The sequence below is a fragment of the Manis pentadactyla genome, chromosome 5, assembly GCF_030020395.1.
Source record: "Manis pentadactyla isolate mManPen7 chromosome 5, mManPen7.hap1, whole genome shotgun sequence".
In the NCBI taxonomy this organism is placed as follows: Eukaryota; Metazoa; Chordata; class Mammalia; order Pholidota; family Manidae; genus Manis; species Manis pentadactyla.
This window is the reverse complement of record NC_080023.1, coordinates 63,684,724-63,707,779: the sequence shown is the minus strand read 5'-3', so window position 1 is coordinate 63,707,779 and position 23,056 is coordinate 63,684,724. Positions and strand designations below refer to the sequence as shown.

At 40.0% G+C, this 23,056-nt stretch overlaps 1 protein-coding gene across 5 annotated transcripts in view; it reads left to right on the top strand.

Moving 5' to 3' along the window:
* The window catches only part of CNOT6L (CCR4-NOT transcription complex subunit 6 like), a 153,812-nt gene extending 131,400 nt beyond the window's left edge, over positions 1-22,412 (top strand). For all 5 annotated transcript variants that reach the window (XM_057502360.1, XM_057502361.1, XM_057502358.1 and 2 more), the window contains exons 10-12: positions 8,195-8,422; positions 10,551-10,753; positions 15,116-22,412. In XM_057502360.1, the coding sequence (XP_057358343.1) occupies positions 8,195-8,422; positions 10,551-10,753; positions 15,116-15,328 (644 nt within the window). In that variant the 3' untranslated portion in view covers positions 15,329-22,412. The remainder of the gene's footprint in view (positions 1-8,194; positions 8,423-10,550; positions 10,754-15,115) is intronic.
* The last annotated feature ends 644 nt before the right edge of the window (positions 22,413-23,056 follow it).

Genomic DNA, 23,056 nt, shown 5'->3' with positions numbered 1-23,056 from the left:
AAGACTTCTACTCAATCAGTCTTGCTTCCCTTACCGTCGGCCTTTTTCGGGCATTCTCGGGGCCCAGTGCCCTTTCTCTTTGCAATATGCACACTGATCTTTCTGCAGCCTCTTGGTGGTTCCTCTACCTTCTTTTGGGTTGTCCGCCAGCTGCCAGGGATGGTGGTCTCATTCCTCGGGGGAGCCAGCAATGGTAGCTAGTAGTATTCTGGCCAGGTCTCGAGTTTGCTTACTGCTGGCAGCCGCCATGGTGCAAGCCTGCTTATCTTCAGGAGACTCCCGGTTGTTGTATACCTTTTCAGCTACTACCAGTAAGTCCTGCAGACTTCTTTCTCCTAGACTATCTATTTTCTGTAATTTTCTTCTAATGTCTGCAGCCGACTGGTTTACAAAGGCCATGATAACAGCTGCCTTGCTTCCCAGAGCCTCTGGATCCATGGGGGTGTAGGTATGGAATGCCTCCATGATCCGTTCTAAAAAGGCTGCCGGAGATTCATCTTTTCCTTGCTGCACATTTCCTGCCCTGCGCAAATTGGTTGGCTTTCTAGCAGCCATTCGGAGACACCCCATTAGAGTCTGGCGGTAGACTCGGAGCCTCTCCTTACCTTCTGCCATGTTGAAATCCCACTCGGCTGAGTTAAGGGGAAGGAGGAGGTGTTTATCAGCCTGATTGGTGATAGGATTCCTGTCTACGCCCGGAACAAGTTTTCGGGCCTCACTGAAGATTCTCTCCCTCTCCTCCGTCGTGAACAGGACCTGCAGAAGCTGCTGGCAGTCGTCCCATGTGGGCTGATGGGTAAAGAGAACAGAGTCTAATAAATCAATAAGCCCTGCCAGTTTCTCGGAAGACTTAGGATTCTGAGCCTTCCAATTGTAGAGGTCACTAGTGGCGAAGGGCCAGTAGTGGTGGGGCTGATTTCTCTGCTCGTCTGGGAGGCTGGTGGCTCGTAGGGGCAGAATGGTGGAGTCGGCAGCAGACACAGACTGCTGCCTCTGGGCCCTTTGTCTGGTAAAGGGGGTGCTTTCCACTGGAGCGCCTCCACCCCCTGCTCTTGGACCGGCACCTGCTTCCCCCGGAGGTGGGGGCTGGTGTCCCTCCGGCATCCTAGAGGGCTGATATGGGGGAGGAAAAATTAGTTCTTCATCAGCCCTCCCCTGTAGGACAGGGTAGAGGGGTGCTGAAGGCTGGGTAAGACTTTTGAAAAGTTCTCCTTCTCCGTCCTTTGCAAAGCAAGAATGGGTTTCGGCTCCGGAGGGTGTGGGGCCAGGAGGGTGGGTCTTCTACAAGGTCCTGCCAAGTGATAATATAAGGGAGCTGATCAGGATGACTTGTTTTAGACTGAGAGATGATATCCCCGACTCAGTGGGTGGTAGGAAGGTCGAAGATGCCCTCTGGCGGCCATCCGACATTGAAAGCTGGCCACTCACTAGAACAAAAAGTCTGCCACTGGCCCTTCCAGACTTCCACACTGAGGTTGTTAGCTCTTCCCCTGACATCTTTAAAATGATCAATCATAATACTTAGAGTAGTCTGAGCCTGTCCCATAATGTCCGTCCAGTAAGTCCACTAAATAAAACGGAGAAACACAGAAACAAACAAATAGAGGGCCCTGAAAACAGTCTTCCAATTCTGTGGAAGCAAAACCGAAAGCTAGACGACGGCCTCACGCCGACTGATGGGAGCGACCCACGTCATCTCAGACCTTTGAAGGGGATCCACGTCCCTCCAGAAGGGAGGATCAGAACGTTTTCCGAATCCTCATGCCCGCGGTCTTGCAGTGTGTCCACTTAGAGCACGCCGGGCACTACCAGAATTCCAGAAATGAGCTCACGCAGAAAAAAAAAAAAAAAGAGACAGGAAGCAGATACACAGAAGAGACAGGGAACGAACAGATATCTACTGTGGCCAGTCAAGCTCTCCGGGTTGGGTTCCCTCGGGGTCTTGGGGATCCCGGATTGAAGGGCCCCCACCCATAAGATGGCAAACTTACTGCTTCTCTTCCGGGTCCTCGGTTCCCGCTGGCGCCACCTGAAGCCCAATCACCCCTCGCCCCCCTAATCCCAGCACCTAGCCAATAGCCACCAGCCCCGTAGAAGTGAAACCTCAATCAGCTCATGCCCCTTCCTATATAACCCAGCATCTTTCCCTAATAAAGCGGAATTCTCTGGTGAATTGCTGCTGTATGTCGCTCCTTTCCTTTCATTGGTGCCGAAACCTGGGAGACGGGACACCCCAACTTGGCCCCGTCTTCCCCCGACACCAACAGCAGCTTGCCCTTGTCCTCTTTTTCCAGTGCTGGCTCCTCACGCTCACCACTTCTCTTTGGCCTTTGGGTAAGTTTTCCCCCGGAGCAGGCCGCTCTTCCCCGAGCTATCGCAGTGCCATTGACCATGATCGTCCGGCAAGGCCCTGACGCTTGGGGATGGGGGACGAGGAGGGAACTCTCCCCGCCTTAGGCCTTCACGGCTGCGGTGGACCCTCAGGCCCCTCCTCCAACAGCCATATACGAGGTGACTCCTTTGCAGATGAGAACGCTCCCTTTTCCCCCCCTCCTCCTTCTGTTCCTTCCGCCGAAAATTCCTAGTACTAGGTTCCTTGTGACTCCGGCACTCTGCCTTCTTAGAGAAGTCTGGGTGACGACCCACACTTCCTAAGAAATTCCGACTTGTATACGAGTTTCCGCAGACCACCAAGGATCATCGGGGACGCCCTTTGTCTCCTTGCGGTCTGTTCCCAGTCCGAGGATCTCCATTCGTCTTCCCCTGTTTGTCTCCTTCTCTGTCCTTTAGCCATGGGAGCCTCCTCATCCCTCCCTGAAAGTTCACCTCTTGAATGCCTGCTCAAGTATCTAGCTACCCTCTCCCTGACGCCTGATAATAAAACCAAAACTTCTCCGTAAATACTGCTCCCAAGATTGGCTGACATACCCCCTAGACAATCACAACCAATGGCCTGCAGGGGGAACTCTTGATCCTAACATCACTCGCGATCTCTTTAACTACTGCCAGCACCTGAAAAAATGGAAGGAGATTCCCTATACCGAAGCTTTCCGCCTCCTCCTCCTGCCTCCCTCCCCGCTGCTGCCTCCTCCTCCCCCCGCCTCCCCCCAAGTTCTCCTAGCCTGCAAGCCTTCTCCCCCGCAGAAGCCTCCCGTTCACTCCCTTCCCCCTCCTCTCCTACAACAGCCCCTCCCCCTTCCTCCACCACCATCTCCTCCCCCACCTCACCCCCCTACAGATCAAGCCTGAGCCTTTCAGCCCCCCTCTAACTAAGTCCCAGGAGCCTCCTCCGCCTTTGCCCCCATCACCTGTTTCTCCCCCACAGACTGAGCCAGAACCCTTCAGTCCCCCACCGCCGTGGGTCTCCGCTCTCGAGATATCTTCGCCTGCTGCTTAATAGCAGGTCTGAAAAAGGCAGCTCGTCAAGTAGTCAATTTTCAAAAGCTCCAAGACATAATTCAAAGGAGGGAGGAGACTCCCTCCGAGTTCTTAGACAGACTCACTCAAGCCCTATTACAGTATACCAGCCTGGACCCAGAAACGCCTGACGGGAGACATGTCCTTATGACATACTTCCTAGCTCAAAGCTACCCCGACATTAAAGCTAAAATCAAAAAGTTAGAATAGGGCCCCGCTACCCCACAGACTGAGATCCTAACAGTGGCCTTTAAAGTCTTCCATAACTGGGAGGAGGAGAAAGAACGCCGTAAACAAAAGGCTGATCAGGCCAATTTCCAAATGTTGGCCCAGCTGATAAAACCACAACCTGGGCGCCCCTTTACAAACAAGCCCCCCACAGGAGCTTGTTTCAAGTGCAGAGAAGAGGGACATTGGTCAAGGGTGTGCCCCTCCCCCAGATCTCCTACCACCCCATGCCCCAGATGCCACTGAAGGGGAGGCTGGACGAACAACCCCCATCCTAAGCCCGCCGTAGTGGGGCTGGTAGAAGAAGATTGACAGGGCCCGGGGGCTTCTCGCCCGACCATTTCCATCACCAAACAGGAGCCCAGGGTTACTTTAATAGTAGATGGTCACCCCATCTCCTTCCTCCTAGATACTGGAGCCACCTTCTCAGTCTTGCGAGAATACTGGGGCCCTACCATGCCTGCCATTACTCCTATAGTCGGGGTAGGAGGTAAACATATTTTCCCATTAAACCCCCCCCTTTTATGAACAATCCAAGACAATCCCATACCTTTCTCCCACTCCTTCCTGGTTATGCCCCAGTGTCCCATCCCTTTACTAGGATGGGACATCCTTTCTCTCCTCCATGTTTCCATAACTATATCCACTCCCACAGCCTCCAGTACTCCCTTTCTGATGGCCCTCATAGCCAATGACACCCCTCTACCCAATGAAAGCTCCAGTTCCGCCCTCATACACCCTGTAAATCCCAAAGTTTGGGACATTACAAGCCCCTCCGTGGCTCTATGTCCTCCTGCCTCTATCAAATTACATGACCCCTCTCAGTATATCTGTCAGGCCCAATACCCCCTAACCACTTCAGCCCTCATAGGCCTCCAACCCATCATTCAAGATCTTTTAAACAAAAATTACCTCAGACCGACTCACTCCCCGTTTAATATCCCCATATTAGCTGTTAAAAAAACCAACGGATCTTTCCACCTTGTCCAAGACCTTCGCCTCGTCAACATGGCCGTCATCCCTATCCATCCCTTAGTTCCAAATCCATACACCCTTTTATCGCGGATCCCTGCCTCAGCCTCCCACTTCTCAGTCCTAGATCTCAAGGACGCATTTTTTTTTTTCCTATCCCTCTGGACCCCTCCTCCCAAGATGTTTTACAGAAAACGGCTCCTCTCTGACCTGCCCATTCCCAAAACGAAGACAGAAATCCTTTCCTTTCTAGGCCTGGCTGGGTATTTTAGAGCGTGGATCCCTAACTTCTCCCTGTTGGCAAGATCCCTATACGACCTCAGCAAGGGCCCCCCCTGAAGAACCATTATCCTCCTCACCCCAACACTCCTTCATTAAGCTCCGTCAAGCCCTTGTGGAAGCCCCAGCTCTCCATCTTCCTGATTTGTTGAAGCCCTTCTCATTATACATTCACGAGAGGTCCAGTCAAGCTCTAGGAGTCCTAGGCCAACATTATGGCCCATCCTTTGCCCCAGTAGCTTATCTTTCCAAGCAATTAGACCCCACAGTTCGGGGATGGGCCCCCTGCCTACGGGCATCAACTGCTGGACAGCTCTTGCAGAAGGAAGCTCATAAACTGACATTCAGGGCTCCCCTTACCATTCTGTCCCCACATCACCTAAAGGATCTCTTAACCTACAAAAGTTTACAGACTCTCCCTCCCTCCAGACTCCTGACCTTACTGTCCTCTTTCCTCCAAAATCCCGTTCACCCCCTTTGCCATCCATACCTGAATCATGACTTTTTCCTCCTTTACTGCTCCCTCACTCTCTCTCGCTTTTCCTATTGTCTTCCCTGCCACCCCAGCCTCCTTTGTATGGCGATTCAAAGTCAGACAGACTTACACACAGCATCAAACAAAAATTGCTGCCCTCATTGCCACATCAGACTGCCCTCTGAAAGGCTGCTCTGAGCCTTTATACCTCCACTTTCCTCCCTCCACCGAAGTGTTCACTAGCAGCTACCTTTATTCTCCCTACCTCTGCTTCCTCTATGACCAAAAACAGGCCTGTTGCAGGCGATGGCCAGACACCTACAGGGGATGTCCCTACTGGTCTTGTGCCATCCACTACATGGGTAACTCCAGGTACCCACAGTATTACTCCTCCAACCCATTCTCTTCAATACTAACAAACCCCTTCCTTACCTGGCTTTGGCCCATTGCAGGCCCTATAATAATCATACTCCTCACCTGTCTCTTCTTGCCTTGTAAAGTTTATCAAATCTCAAGTTGGTAAAATCTCTAATCAAACTTTCAACCAGCTTTTACTCAGGAACTACCAGCTTTTAGCCACAGAAGATCCCTCACCCTCACGTAACCTCCTCACCACATGCTGAGATGGACCCCTCTCTCTGCTGGAAACTGTTCCTGGAAACAATGGCTGCAGACGCCTGGCTTCTGGCACCCGTATCCTCTTGGCACCATTAGAATCAACAAGTCCTTGACCTATGGTTACAGGGAACCTTCATTGTTTTCCAACCTGAAGAAGTCCACATCTACTCGTCCTTACTGTGGGGAGTCCTATCAACCCTTTCCTCTCAGTCCTCAAGCCCTCACTCCCTTCTCCGCCCCCGTTCAGCAGGAAGCAGTCAGAGAGAAAGCAACGTCCACAACCCCATAGAGGAGAAAGGGGGGAATGAAGGCCCCCCACCCATAAGATGGCGAACTTCCTGCTTCTCTTCCTGGTCCTTGGTTCCCGCTGGCACCACCTGAAGCCCAATCACCCCTCGCCCCCCTAATCCCAGCACCTAGCCAATAGCCACCAGCCCCGTAGAAGTGACACCTCAATCAGCTCATGCCCCTTCCTATATAACCCAGCACCTTTCCCTAATAAAGCGGAATTCTCTGGTGAATTGCTGCTGTGTGTCACTCCCTTCCTTTCACGGATGAGCCCCCAAATGTTGTGCCCAGAATTCGTGATCCCCAAAGACTGCCAGGGAGCCAAGTCCAGTGCAAAAGCAAAGAGCCTTTATTTGAGCTAGCTCGAGCTCAATCTCCCATCCGCACCGATACAGCGGTGAGATGCTGGAGAGAGAGAGCACGTTTCAAAAGCACAAAGGTTTTATAGGGGTCTAGGGGCTGTTGGCGGGGTGATGGTCGTGGCTTTAGCCGATTGACTGGGAGAGGGTCAGGGCCCTGTTGCACAGGTTGCTGGGCGTGGTTTGAGCGGGAAGGGGCTGCTTTGGAGACACAGCTACTCAAGATGGAGGGCACAGAACAAAAATGGAGTCGGTCCCGGTTTGCTCTTTCATTAGAAGATTAGATTTTTGTCTACAGAGTTTCTATTTGCAATAGAAAATTAATATTTATGGTCATTAATATTCCAACACTATAAAAGTATATGAAGTAAAAATTGAGAGACCCCTCATCTTACTCATATTCTCTAGGAGTAGCTCTTCTTAATTTCTTTATATATGACTAATATATGCAATACATGTGTGTCGTTTTATTTAAATAACAACATATCATGCACATTGAACTTTGTGCTTTAATATATGGACATCTTTCTTTGTCAGTACATGTTAACTAAGTTTAACTTTTACAATTTTTAATGGATTATCTAGTCTGTTATTTTGAAAGTATTATGTTAATATCTGCTTTTGCAGAATTAAAAAACAGATTATTATGGAGAAAAAGAAACTTAGAAATTTTCTAGTTGAGTATCTCATTGTCCAAATGAACCTGAGCACCAAAAAGGGTAAGTGACTGGCCCAAGACCACACAAAATAATTAGTATTAAAACCAGGTGTGAAACCCAAGTATCCAGACTTTGAGGGCACCCTACTTCCTAATTCTCACTTTAAAAAGTACTTTGAGTGTATGGTATGAATTTGTTTTGGTAGGAAATTCACATCATCATTTCGTGCATAGGTTAATGTAATGTTACTGCCTTTTACTAATGACCTATCACTAATGTGCTCAGAAAATGCAAGGTGAAGTACTACTAGGCAGCAGGATAAATTTAAGTTAAGGTTTAGGTAATTCAAAAACTACCTGCCTCACTAGATTACTGTGATATTGAAATAAAATTTAAAGTGCTTGTTTACACTAAGAACTCAGCAAATCAAGGTGCTATAATCAGGTGTTGATTATATCATAGTATAATTCTTAACTTGGGCATGTAGAGCAGGATTTGGCAAACTTTTCTGTAAAGGGCCAAACAGTATTTTAGGCTTTGTGGACCACATAGGGTCTCTCACAGTCTTATAAAAAATTTTGCAGAGCCTTTAAAAGTGTAAAGCCAGTCTTAGCTCATACAGCAGTACAAAAATAGGTGGTGGGATTTAGCTCATGGCTGCAGTTTGTTGACCCTGATCTAGAGGAGTATTCCCATGTTGGGATTACCAGAATCTCAGCAGTGTAAAATCTGAAAACTACTATATGAGATAAAAGGGAAGATGGAAGTTAATGGAAAATAGCAAAGAAATGGCTGTGGGTTTGGGGGAGAAAACCTTAAGATATTTCTTTGTTGATACATATAGCATAACTGTATGTTATATATGTTACATATTTCCTTTTTCTAATGTTTAAATTTAGGTATGAAGCCTATTCATGCTGCAGACCAACAGCTGCTTATAGTGGCAAATGCCCACATGCATTGGGACCCAGAGTATTCTGATGTGAAACTTATTCAGACCATGATGTTTGTCTCGGAGGTTAAAAACATTCTGGAGAAAGCCTCTAGTAGGCCTGGCAGCCCAACTGCAGATCCTAATTCCATCCCGCTGGTGCTATGTGCTGATCTTAACTCATTGCCAGATTCAGGTATTTATAGCATCATTTCTTCATTGCTTTCAATTTTGCTTTTACTTCTAGTTGAAAGGCCCCTAGCTCCTAACTTTTGTGAATAGAGAATTTCTCTTCTAAATTAGGGACTGTACCATTAAGAATTCCAGGGATGAGATGTGAGGTTATTGAGGAGAGTTTAGTAAAGAGGCTATTTCCCAAGGTATGTACAGGGTTAAGGAACACAAAACAATGAATGGTTCAGTACTCTGCCTTTAGAGGAGTTAGTGACACTTTACCAACCCTACACGTAAAGGGGAAAGTGGTGGGAGCTGTTATAAGAACTTGCAAAAAATAATTATAAGGAGAGGGCCACTTAGTAGAGCAATGGTTTTGAATTAAGTGATGCGATCAATCCCTGGCATCAACAAAAAGGGAACCAGGGGAATAAATATCCCTACTTCACTCTGCTGTGCCCTCTGATCTTCTGCCAATACTGCCCATTGACCAAATCCAACTAAGCCAGAAGGGTAGTGGCCAGCAGTTGATCAGTAAAGGCCAGCTTCCTGAGGCAGAGAGCTATAGAGGAGGGTGATCAGAAGTGGCAACTGGAAAACATTTGGTGCAGCTAGCTTTCTAGTTTAATAATGTTGACAACTTCTTAAGTGATTTCACTAAATGATACTGAGTACTAACACTAGGTGCAGAAGAGTGATTAAAATTCTCCTAAGATTTCACATTAGTTTTTGAGTTCCATTAAACTAATTTGTGTTCTAACATTACTATTTTAGATTTCTGTGAAAAATCAGTTCTGCATTTTAGATTATTAAATTTCAAATTTAAAACATTAAAGTATTACTGTTTTGCTATAAAAAACATATTCTAAATTTTGTATATGTTCACTGACCTATTTTAAACGGTTTTAAATAATAACAGTAAATATAAAATAACCCATGTGCCTTCTTGGAAATATTCATGAAAGTCACAAACCTAGAAAACCCCTTTACTTTTTTTCCTTAGCAAATTACTGAAATCATCCTTTCACAAGTGTTTGTCTTCAGCCCACAGCTCCATTGGCTCCTTAACTATGTACTCCTTCCTTAATCCTTTTTTTGTGCTGAGTTGCTCTCTGTCATTTCCCCCCTCTCCTCTGATTTGTTTAAGCTAATGAGCTGTCAGGTGACAGCCCAACATAGTGAGCTGACTGTGGAACTGGACTGTCAGGGTTGGATCCTGTTTCTACCACTTAGAGCTGTGCAGTATGACTAAGTCCCTCATTTATAAACAAGGCAGTAATCGTTTATTCTTCCTCATAGGGTTGTTGGTGAGGTTTAAGTGTGAAAAGCACTTGAAACAGTCCCTGCATGTAGTAAATGCTACATAAACGATAGCTCCTTTTCAGCTACCCCCAGTCCTGATACTGCACTCGGCACTTGTTCACCATCTGTTGCTGTCATTCCTAATCACAGATAGAAAAGATGAGTAACAGCATTCACTCACTAATCATTATGTGAAGAAGGGTTGTGATACTTGTTCCATATTTACTTATTCAGTGGAAGCAGTGTACTTTTTTGAATGCATCTATTCTCTTTATTTTAGATATACCTGCTATTTTTGACTGTAGCTCAAAATAAAGAATGATGTTGTCTAGCTGAAAATAGACATTGATGTGTTGAAATGCAAAATCTATTTTTTGTAAATGATTTTTATTTTTTATTATATGTGCTATATTTTACATATTCCCAAAGTTGTTGACTGACTACATAGAACAGTGAAATACTAAAGTGACAGCATTTTGGAATAATACTGTAAAAGCATTCAGGATTAAGACCTTTCTGGTGAATGCCATACTAGGTCTTGAGAATCACCTTCAGTCTGACAAACCATTAAGAAAACTTTATCAGAAAGAAAATTTGTCAGGTGATCCTGATAGTTTGCTTTGAAATAGGCAAATACCCTTCAGTTTGATTTGAACCATATGAAATTGCTGAAATTTGATTTCTTTCTTTTTTTTTTAGCAATAACCAAAAAAAAAAAGCAGCTTCATATGGCCCAACCCAGTAAAGCCACTCTGAACCTGGTATATCCACAAACAGCATATTTTGGCCATAGAGTTTTATGTAAGTTCTACTTGCTAAACAGTAGTGTTTCTTCTTTATTCTGCTAGGTGTTGTGGAGTATTTAAGCAATGGAGGAGTAGCTGACAACCATAAAGACTTCAAGGAACTAAGGTACAATGAGTGTCTTATGAACTTCAGCTGCAATGGAAAGAATGGAAGCTCAGAAGGGAGAATTACACATGGCTTCCAACTGAAGAGCGCCTATGAAAATAACTTGATGCCTTACACCAATTACACCTTTGATTTCAAGGTAAGTGACAGCCTCTGGGCTGGTGTAGAAATTATTTCAAATGCAAGCATGTGGCAAGACAAGTATATATTATTTATGCTTAACTGTATTATTTTCAGGAATTTTTAGATTCTCAAAATGTATTGGCAATTTTGCACCTAAATGTAGGGAGGTTTGTTAGGTTTTGTGGTGGTAGTTGTTGACAGAATTCTTTTTGCACCCTCAAATTTCAGATAACATTGATAATAGCAAAAAATTCCAAAATGCTTACCATTTTGTGCTAGGCACTGTTCAGAACACTTCATATTTATTAATACAGTTAATCTCACTTGTCCATACCATCCCTAACTTTCAGTAAGGGTCCAAATAATAATCAACCTGATATAGCTCAACTTACTTCAAATGAATTATGTAGTATTCTCTCAAAAATTTAACACTTTCCATTGATGTCTTAATTATCTTTTAAGTTTTCCATTCTTTTTTGGGAGATGGGGTTAGAGAGGGTTGTACTTAGGGTTTGTTTTACATCCATATAGTCATCCTAATGCATTCTCAGGCAGTGGAACTCTCCAGCTAATTTTCTGATCACTCTCTGCCTGTAGCTCTTCTACCTCTGTTTGACTTTCTGGCATTTTAGGCATCTATCCTAGAATCTTATACCATTCTGAAAAATGGGATGATGTTAGTAGTTTGGGGTAAGAGGCCTAGAAGGAATTTAATAAAGTACCAAAGGGAATTTTCATATAAAATGGGCTCTCAAACATCTCTAAAATCCTTTTTCCATTCTCAATGCTGTGAGAAACAAATAGTAGGAAGAAAAAAGGAAATTTGTATGATGTTATTAGCCAGCGCTTGTAATCATGAAGTAGAAAAAGAATTGCTTAGAAGAAGTTGAATTTCATTTTGATATTTTTGATATTTAGAGTACGTGACAATCCAGTAATAGTTGATTTTGTTCAGATCACTCACACTCATATGCAGTGATATGCCGATAAATATTTGGTAATGAGCTTTCTGGTGAAGAAAAGCCCTAATTTGTAGTGGTTGCTGATTTTTATGGTGTAAGTACTCCCAGTGTAGTAGATTTCAAGCTCCCAATATAGTAATATTGAATTCAGAGTTGGGATAAAGTGGTAAGAAAGGTACTAGGTGACTCTAGCACAGCACGGCTCTTATGTAAGCTTAAAGGAAACCCTCTAGGTTTAATGTTTCACCGTTTACTGTAGGTTAATTGCTTACCTTTGTGACTATAGTGATACATAATCCATCTCTGCCAGCAAAACAGAGAAAACCTAAAATAAAGTTCCCCAAAATAAGTGTTCAATAATTCTACAATTCTTATTGTTGTTTTGGTATGTATATAGGTAAAAAGACCAAATCATTTCTACCTAATCTAGGCTTTTTATAAAGGTTATTTTTCCTGTCCATAAAGTAAAAATTAGAGAAATAGAATCTTGGATATTAATCTAAGCTATCTTTCTCAGTTACCTGAATTGTGATCCTACATGTGTTAGTAATTGAATCAAAAATCTTAGTGAATCATTTATAGTCCAAAGAAGTATAGTTAAAGACCAAAAGTGCATGACTCAGAGATTTCTGATGTTTGGCTGTGTAAGAAGGGCCAAGCTATAAATCTTGGGAGAGAGGCATGCAGGGAAGGTAAATACACTGGCTCATTAGATAGGTGGATAGAATGGGACGAGAAAGGAGGATGACCAGAGAACAAATTAAGGACACCCTTGAACTAGAGAGAATCAAGTTTCTAATTTAGTAACAGACAAGTTTTTAATTTTACATAAAGCATTGTGTGTACTATCCCAAGATTGAAGGCAGTCTGTAAAAAAAGGTAACATCAAATATAAAAATATGTAATCGGCATTACATACTGATCCAAATACAGTATCCTACCACTGCATCATTGGAGTGTTGTTAAATTTTGTGTACATGCCCCAGATAGCATCTTTTTTAACCTCTTTGGTCCTTGAATAAGTTAGTAATATTGTTAAGTGGTATTTAGAACTCAAATTCATTTAATCAAAAACTGATTTGGAATGCACCAAAGGGCAAGCAGTTAGAATTACTTGTAGACCAGTGCCTTACTGAGTTTGGGCTGCTGTAACAGAATACGTACCATAGACTGGCTTATAAACAACAAAAATTTATTTCTCAGTTCTGGAGGCTGGAATCTGAGACATCAGAGTGCCAACGTGGTTGGCTTGTGATTGTATTGGGTCTTCTCACATGGCAGAGAAGGTGAGAGCTCTCTGGGTCTCTTTTATAGAGTACTAATCACATTCATGAGGGTTCCATTTTCATGACCTAATCACCTTCCCAAAGTCCCACCTCCTAGTACTATCATGATAGGGGATAGGATTTCAACAAACAAATTTTTGTTTTGATGTCTGTTTGGCGGGTGGGAGGGCACACAAACATTCAGTCATAACACCAGATTAATTGAATAAAGAGTTTAATGCAGAATTTCTGCCATTGCTTCCCCTACTTCCCCTGCCCCAACTCTAAGGGTGTGCCTTAATAATGTTTAATGAAAAGAGGAAGGAGTTTTTCTATTCTATCAAGTAATAAATCTTGCTCTGTTACATTATAAAATTTATAGTAATCATTTTCTCCTTTTTATTTTTTTACAAAACAAAGCATAATGCTAGCTCATAAACTGTTTTCACTGTTGTTACTTTTTTTCAAATACATTTCTATAGCCTTAATATAGTCTTTTCTAATATGAAGACTGTTTTCCAAATTGTAGTCTTTTAAAAAGAAATAGTTTAAATCACAAAAGGTTAAGAATCATTAGTCTGTAACCTCCTTTTTTTTGAATATGACACAAGGTACAAATATACATACATATGTATGGTTATTTGGGTGAGAGTTCACAGATATCATATTGCTAAGGGTTTTGATAAGAACTTTTACTTTGGGTGTTTCAAATCAAGAAAATCATTGCAAATGATGCCTGTGATAAAATACATCTATCTGGATTGTTTAACATCTTTTGGGGGGCCTATTTTTGGAAAGGATTCTATAACTCTAGCAGCTGATATGCATAATGACACTCTAGTAAAGTGATAAGATATGCAGTGTTTTATTCAGCATAAGTAGTTGAAAATATTTCATTTGTGCTTTGTTTGCTTTGTGGTTGGAACAAAGAGTTGTCTCATAAAGGAAATAAAACTACCCTGACCCTTTTAACCTGTTTCCTTAAAATGTCACCGCAAAACTAGGCATTAGTGAAATGAAGGGATAATACCTTTTACTAATATCATTTCTTTACTATTTGGACTTGGAATATTAATGGCAGAAAGACCTTCCCTGGACTCAAGTAGGTTCCTTAATTCATCATAAGGTTCAGGTATTTACTGTTGAATAAGATCCTCTCCCTCAAAATAACTATTTTGTTATTTTAGTCTTGGTCATGTAAAAATCAACAAATTTGAGGTATTTGTTTACAAAATTTAACAATGTAAATCTTTTTCATTAAGAGTTTTTTTTTTCTTTTTAAGTAACCCATCTCACTGTGGTACCACTTGAAGTATTAGGCAAACTCATATATAATATTTGGAAAGAGGTACTCTTAGTCTGGAAATACCTCTCCATACTTGGGGCTCAGGTTCCCTTGCTATAGATAGAAAGAAATTGGATTTTACTGTCTTGCATACACAGCCTGGGACAATAAAAGCACACTAGTTTTGAAACTTTACTGGTCAGCTAAAACAACTCATCTAGCTCTGAGACATAGAACTGATATATATGTATGGGTCCCTACTGAATGTTTTTTGCCTAAGGTATTGTTAGGCAGCAAGGAATCCAGAATTTATGGTATACCAGGATTTGTGAAAATGAGTATTCTAGAACATGTAACTGTATATGATATATTGTATGGTGTATGTGTAGTAAATCTGGGGAAGTTGAACTAAGATGAGCAAATCTGAAAATGTGCTTTACCTTGGGTTCATTCAGATGTGTTTGGATAGCTTGATATGCAAATAATTAAAAATAATTATCATTAAAAGAATTGTCATACTTTTTCATTAGTTATGTATGTATTCATATAAAAACAGCTTATTGTAACTGGCAGTGCAGTTTCCATAATGTTTATACTGATATATTAGATTTCACTAACTCAAGCAAACCAATTCTAAAGGTGCCTAGACCTAATTTGGTGTGTTTAGCTTCTCAGTTTGCTTACCACTTACGCACAAATGCAGGGCTTTATAATTTACTTAGACCCATTGTCAAGGTAACAGACACCAGAAGTACAGATTACTCAGGTATTTGGCTTTTATAAATTATTGTTCTTTATATATCTTGAGTTTTTCTCTTTTCTAAGAATGTATTTTTCTTTTTCTTCCAACCCCAATCTCTTGCCAGGGCGTGATTGACTACATTTTCTATTCCAAGACTCATATGAACGTGCTTGGTGTCCTGGGGCCTTTAGATCCTCAATGGCTGGTTGAGAACAACATCACTGGGTGTCCACACCCTCACATCCCTTCAGACCACTTCTCACTGTTAACACAACTTGAACTCCACCCTCCATTCCTGCCTCTTGTCAATGGTGTTCACTTGCCTAATCGGAGGTAGTGGAGTACTGCCCCGCAAAGACGGGGGGATCTGTTGCTATGGACCTGTACAGTTGTAAATCAAAGTATGTAGGAGTGAAGTATGGCCATCCTTAAGCTGCTTCTTCCGGTTTCTTTCATTATGTGTTTGCTATAAGATTTTGTACATTTTTGTGCATATTGGTATCATTTGGCACTAGGGCTGGAACCAAAGTTTTAACTCTCTTCCCAAATTTTTAATTCAACATGTTTTTAAATTGAACCTTCATATTGTATTAGAAGTCAGCATTCATAATTGATAAATCACCATTTTGAGGCCCAACAACAGTGTATTTGTTTTTCTGAAACAAATACTTTCTTTTGAATGGTTTCAAATGAGCCAGCCATTTTTGTAAATGGCAATTTTTAAAAATTACAGGATTTTAAACCGAGTGATGGCTTGCCTTGAAGGGAAAATTTTCTTGGATTTTTGTTTTCCATTATAATAAACTGATTTTTGGCTTCCCTAGTCATTTGTACATTAACAAAGCACTTAAATTTGTTAGATCTGTACATAAACTATGATGTAGCCTTTAGCTATAATAAGAAAAGTTGAGAAATTAAAGATGGTTGCACAGTATACTTTCAAAATCAAGTATTTAACAGCACATGACAGTTTGTTGGGCAAACGGTGGTTTTTTGTTTTTTTTGAGGAATCACTATTTTGTTACCCTGTTAGTTATAGCCTTATTAGAAGTATTAATTCTAAGCTTATCTTTCCAGTTTACTTATAGGGAAACAACGGGTAATTTCTACTGCCACACATCTTGAAAATAGAATTTGGTATATATTTAGGATGACCACAAATTAGTGTTCAGTATTTCGTAGTTCCAGTCCACCTTTTCTGCCTGGTTGTGTTAGAGAACAGACATTATATGATCTATAATCATTTTTGCTGTTATAGTCAGATGTTAAAAAAATAACTACTGAATGAAAAGGCCCTGATCAAAGTTACCGAAGGGGAAAGCTATACAAATATTTCATGTGTTTCCCAAAGTAGGTCAAGTGGCTGTTGGTTTTGGCTTTTTGAGGTGACAATGGAAAGGATTTGGGGGAGAGAGGGAACAAGGAATAGTGAAAAACCTTGGATCATTTTTCCTGACTCTAGTTGCCAAATGGCCATTATATGCTTTTAATCTTTGTTTCTGTTGTCTGTCAGGGAAGTTGAACTAAGAAGCTACTGGTTTATCCCCAACTGTCGATGCTCTTTAGGTATGTTGAAATCCTTTCTTTTGCCCAGGAAGGGCCAGTTGAAAATCTGTGACTCAAGAGGCAGTGGACATGATATCATTTTCTGGGGGAAAAAATTGGTTGGCTACTTGATGTTAATTATGGCACAGTAACAGGAAAAGGTTGTGTCTGTGTTTTTAAGTTTTTCTTTATTCTGCTTTTTTGCTGCTATTAAGAGTTTTCTGAAATTTATATTTTAAACTTTTCATGCACTTTACTGTTTCTAGGCTCAAAATGTGATATTTTTAATAAATAAGAATTTTTCCATTATATGAATGAAATTTTAAAATAAAATAGCCTATATTTGTGTCTCACATATATATAAAGTACTGGTCAAATTTAAATTATTTAATTAGTTTTTAAATATATACAATTTGTCTCCTCTCTCAAACTGACATCTTAGACTGTTTCATTAGTTTTAAATGATGCATTTCCTTTGGTCATTTTATACTAATTTCTTCCATAGTAAATTAATCACTCTATATAATATTTCCCCGAAGGGTAATTTTAGTGGGACAAGGGTGGTGGGATGATGTAATATCATATATAGGATTGTATCAGAAGGGTTCTGTAAAGCCTAAACTCCTTTTTAAAAGTGCCTAGTGATAGAGGCATTGTTTGTCATCTATGATAATTGGAATGTCATTATAGTTGAGTGAAGTTTGATGTAAATAAAATATTCTTTTAAAAATGTTAAAATACCATAATAAACAAAGAAACAACCCTTAAGATGACAGATTTTCCTCAGTGTGCAGGTATCCCTTCTTATATACCTCAAGCATTCAACATCTAGCCATGCAAATTGATTTCCTGAAGCATAGTACTGGAAAGTAGAATAGCATGAAAAACTTAATTTTGTGGACATTACCTTTTTTTGTAATCAGCTACTGTATGTTTTTTTTAAATCTTGTTTTGGGTGGGTTTTCTGCTCTGGAGGTATATGCACTAACAAAACATTTTCCTCCTTTCATATACGCATGTTAATTTGCAACGTGAGCAATATTTCCTACCATACTTCACTCCCAATATTTTTTGAGATGTTTGTATAAAATGGAATTTAAAGTTCACTTATGATTGTATATGAACCACAGAGGAGCCCATTTATTAATAAAAAAACCTTTTTTAATAGTTAAATGTAGAGGGAAAAAATAAAAAACATTGGGAAACATTGTAAACAGCTTAAGTTTATTTTGTGTATGATTGAGGCACTCTGTTGCAGGAAGGTGTGTAATTGGGTTCTCTCTGCTTCCAAATGCACTCTTTCAAACCATTCATTATCCTGTGTATTTTTAATGTGGTTTTAGTAAATGTTGGTAGTAGCTCTGTTGAAGTAGGTAATTGTGTTATGTTTTGGGTGGCACGCACACTTGGGGCATGGTAACCCAGATTTCATGTGCACGGTTTCCCTTTAGCCCACTGCCCAAATTTCACACACCCTTCACCCTTTGTTCCCTTTGTAAAAGGAGTGGTATCTGTTTTGAGCTGCCAATTCAGATGATCAGAAATGCTGCTCTCCTCAGTATTGTCTTGTTAAAACGCATGCCACTTGGAACTTTGGTAGTGAGAAGCCAAAAGGAAGAGGTGAATAACAGATGGTATATATATATTAAGTGAAGGTAAAATATTTATGCTCAGATACTTTCTAGTTCTCAGAATAAGTTAATAAGCTTTATGCCATGGGGCTGCTGCATATTTTATCTGAAGATTAAAAAAAATTTGGGCATTTTTTGATTGTGATAATGTATTTTTTTTAACTGTTAAATATGATTTCCAATATTTGTCTAAGAACTGGAGTGTTCTTGAAATTTATTAAAACAGTGTTGTTTGAGGAAGGGAAACTGCACTGTTTAACATTACATCAGTCATATATGCATGTCAAGTCACCCACTCTCAGGCATCAGTATCCGCCTCATAGCTTTACACATTTTGATGGGGATTATTGCAGCATCCTCAGGCCTGACATCTGGGAAAGGCTCAGATCCACTTACTGCTCCTTGCTTGTTGACTTTGTTTTGAAATATTGTGCCTGGTGTCAACTTTTAAGCAACAGCACTGCCTAAAAGCAAGCAGAGAACAGAATCCCAGCACCATCCTATAGGCAACTTTTTAGAATTCAGATACAGTAAATCTGTTCCAGATTTATGATGTTTTATGTAAAAAAAAATTTTGTATGACGTAGTCAAGTATTTTTGTTTCATTTCTTCGATGTAAGGCGTGTGAATGTTCGTTTGAATATCACATGTAAAAGTCAGGTATGACACAGTGGGTTTCGAGACCAACTTTCATCCCCTCCCATTTGCCTTGTTCTAAGCTCTTTCTTTTCAAATTATATTTCCAGTATTTATAGGCAAATATTTAATTTTACTAATAAGCATCCTGCGTGAATGTATTAAAAAAGCCACTGTGTTTTAGTGTTGTAGTTGGCAGAAATATATAAAGCTTCTTTTCTTATTTGTCCCTATTCTTTTGTGTTTTAAAGTTATTAAATCACAGAGAAGCAAGGGAGAAAGTTGAAAAATATCTAAGGTTCATATCACTTGATTCCAGGGTGTGCTATATTAGAATTAAGGATGTGGCACATTAAAACTGGAATGGGGGCAAACATACTATGTTCCACTTGAAAATTCTATCTCCTAAATAATATATTGTTAAATGGGTGAAAAATTAAGTTTGCATTTGCATTTCCAAGAGTTTGTAAAATTCGCTAATGCCATTTATACTTGCCAATCAAATAGCAAGGAGTAGTGAAAGCACAAGAGAAAATAGGTTGTGTTCTTTGATGGAACCCGAAACATACAACTCATTATTTCCAACACAAGGCTAGGTTTTCTAGCAATAGGAATTGACTATGTCCAGTACTTAACAGTACTTAACTTATTTCTCTATTCTGAATTTTTGAGGGAATTTAGTAGCTTTGTAAAATGCACTTAATGATCAGTAGCTTTGGTCACAGAAAACACCATCAGTTTCCAATATATTTGGCAAGCCATAAGAATAATGGTTTTATAGCAAAGACTTTATGACACGTTTTCAAAATAGCACTCATACATACATATATTGACAGAAATGTGAATTCTTACATTTGTAAGGTACTCTCTCCCACCTGCCCTCCTGTAAAAAAAAAAATCACCTTTCTCATGTGTGGATATTTGTTTAATCTTTTCCTTCTGAATTTTATCATGTTTGTAGAACTCTGAATTAACAGGTAGACAAAATAGGGAAATCAGAATATTTTTCTAAGCCAGGAACTTCAACCAATGCTTTAAATTTGTAGATAGAACTTTTATACTTATGGTTGGTTTGGGCATTTTTAGTTATTTAATGTAAGCATATCACCAAATTTGAATTCAAACATAAGTAAATTAGTACATTTTTAACCTGGCTTATTTACCAAAGTTGTAATCTCTTTAAGAATAGGATGCCAAGAGCATCTTTCATTTTATGGAATGATACACACATCTTTATTGTATAGATGTCACTTTAAAGCTTGAGAGTAAGAAGGGAAAATGAAAGTCCTTACACCTATACTGCAGGATGTTCTGAACAAGATCCACAGAAACAAAACAAAAAACACGTTTTTTTTCAGAAGTGGTAAGGGACAGCATGGATGTTTCTTGTTCTAACCAAATACCTTCTTTATGTAAATTTCTCTGTAAAATCACAAGTCCTACAGCAAGAAACAGGGAGATAACTGGAAAAAGCCTAGTCAATAATTTCTTTTGGCATAAATTTTTTTGGTTAGACGGTTATTCTTGGAACCAAAGGAAAACAAGCATGTTGAGGTTTTATTCAACAAACATTAGGACATTGAAGTAATGGAATGTTTTTAAGTCAAGTAGATTTCACTTTCAAAGAAGATGAAATAAGGACATTTCCACCTGTTAAATGTTGATTTTTTTATGGCACATAGTATAAACTGAATAGCAGTGTGCTGAAATTAGAAGTGTCATCAGAAATAAATCAAATTATAAAAAGGGTATGCAAATGCAAAGTGATATGACTCTTTTGGCACATTAAGTAGTATGGTGTATTCAGCTTTCAGAAACTTTCAAAAGGCATAGTTTGGCACCTACTATAGTTATTTTTGTTATTAGAACAATGTTCCTGAACTTAATTTCCTTGTTTGTATGTCTGTCACTGTAAAACATATGACTCATGGCAGCCCTCTGAGAAAGTGGTCCTTTCATTCTCATTTCAATTTTGTGTTAATATTTAATTACTGACATGACTGTATTTTCTTTGAAGCTATCAATGGGTGTTATATTCCACATTTGTTTAATTAGTTAACTCACACAATTGGCTCAGTGTTGATGTGTCAAACAATGGCTTTGCTTCTTACCAAACAGGCTTAGTTTCTTGCCACTTGTTTCAGTCTTGATGCAGTGAATGATGAAGTAGTCTGGGTGTGTGTTTATTCAGGAACTGTACTATCCTTTCTCTGTGCTTAAATTGCTAAAAATATATTTCCCTTACCTGTGAAATACCTGAGCGGTGCTCTGCCAGCTTTTTGTGGGGAGGGGTTTGGATGGCTGTGTTACTGCACACTGGATCTGGAATTGTTCAGTGTTGTGAGTGGCAAATCTCTTAACACCAGCAGCACTGAGAAGTGCACTATGGGCATTCGTACAGTTGTCCAAATGCAAGCAAGTCTTTCATCGAGGAATGCAATTGAAGAATAGATTCATTGGAGTACTTGGAATATTTTGAGAAGGATGAAAGCCTCCACTTTGTTTTTTGTTGTCTCTAGAGTGGGATGATACAGAGGGAGTTACTTTAGTTGTAAGAAGAGGACTGTGTATGCACCTTTTCTCTGCAAGGGCCAGGGTGTTGTTCAGATTCACTATGGATTAGTTTACATCTATTATGATGTCTCTGAACCATAAAACAAGTGCCAACTAATTGTCCATGAGATGATCTATTCTTCCACTCAATTTACTGTTTGAATAGGAAAGCATTCGTTTATTTTCATTACTTGGCATTAAATCAATAATTCATAGTTCTGCATACATTTGAGTCATTATGTAGCCTATAAAGTGTTTTTATAACTAATTTAATGGTTGGAAAGTAAAGCACATGAGTTTAAAAGTGAGCAAGATACTTTGGTGATTTTTTTTTCCCCCTGAGTACTTGGTAGTTTCTATTGATACTATTCCAAAACAAATTGTTCTAGGCTGTGTATTTACTTTGCTTATGTCCAAAGAAAAAGCCAAACTAAATCATTTCATTACTGTGGTCTAAGAATCAGTTTAAACTTTTAAGATTTTATTTCTTTCTCTTTTATGTAGGAGATTTAATGAAGTGCCATGTAATTGAAGCTTACTAGTGTTTAGTGTTTAATGTTTAATAGACTGGTTCTGTGGTGGTCTAATCATTTAACACTCTGTCATCCCTGGAGAAAATGGTTCTGCTTTTACAGAACACATTCTCTCTGACAAAATCACCAGCTGCTTTATTTTTCTATTTATTACAGTTAAACAGTTGATGAGGTTTAAATCTCAACCAAACTGCTCAGCTGAGATGTTTTTCACAATAGACACTGTACAAAATGTGCGTGCAAAAGGACACAGTTGGGTGGTAGTATTTTTTCATTAATGTGAACATTGACTAAACAAAGCAGTCCTGCCTTTTAAATCTTGTGGCAGCTCAGAAGGGAGGTGCTTAAGAACCTTAACTACTATGTCAGATGACAAAATACTTTTTTCCATTTTGGAGATTGGGTACTGCTCACACATGATGTATAGGGCTAAATATATGCTTGTTTCCTCGCACCTGTGTACTTCCCCTTCTCTCCCTCCCTCCCTTTCCTTTAGGCAATAAATGGCCATTTTGCAACTGCATAGCTTTGTCTTGTTTTTTTTACTCTTTCTGTGTGCAATGTAAGTGCTTTTAGGTCATTACATCTCTTGTAAAGTGAAGTAGGGAACCAAGGTAATTCAGGCAAGATAAAATCAATTGATATTACCTTTTTTTTTTTCTGGTGAAAAGTCTATCACTACTTAATATGTTGTTTAGAATAAGTTTGGAAGTTAGTCATGCGACTTGCTTTGGCTGAAGAAATCTGAGCAGAGGGATATGTGTCACTTCTGAGTGGGGCGTTAAGAACCAGTCTGCAATTTGGCATATTCTCTTTTCTTGCCTTTGTGATCATAGAAGCATATATTGAAACAAATCCTGTATGCTTGAGTGACTGTTCAACATAGCTCCCCTGAGAAACTACTGATGAATCTCAATATCTTAATACAAAAGGGTTTGTTCTTATAGCCCATCCTGACTGATAGACAACCATCAGACACATATGCTAAATTACCAATTTTATCAGTCTCAACAAGTGGATCTCCAAACACCTAGAATAAGTTCATTCAAACATTCATGTACTTTAACTATGAACTAGGTGCTTTGGGGGATATAAATAGGGTTAGGCTCCCCATTCTACGAGAATTCACATTCCGAACTCTTTTATTTATGACAACAGGACAAAATA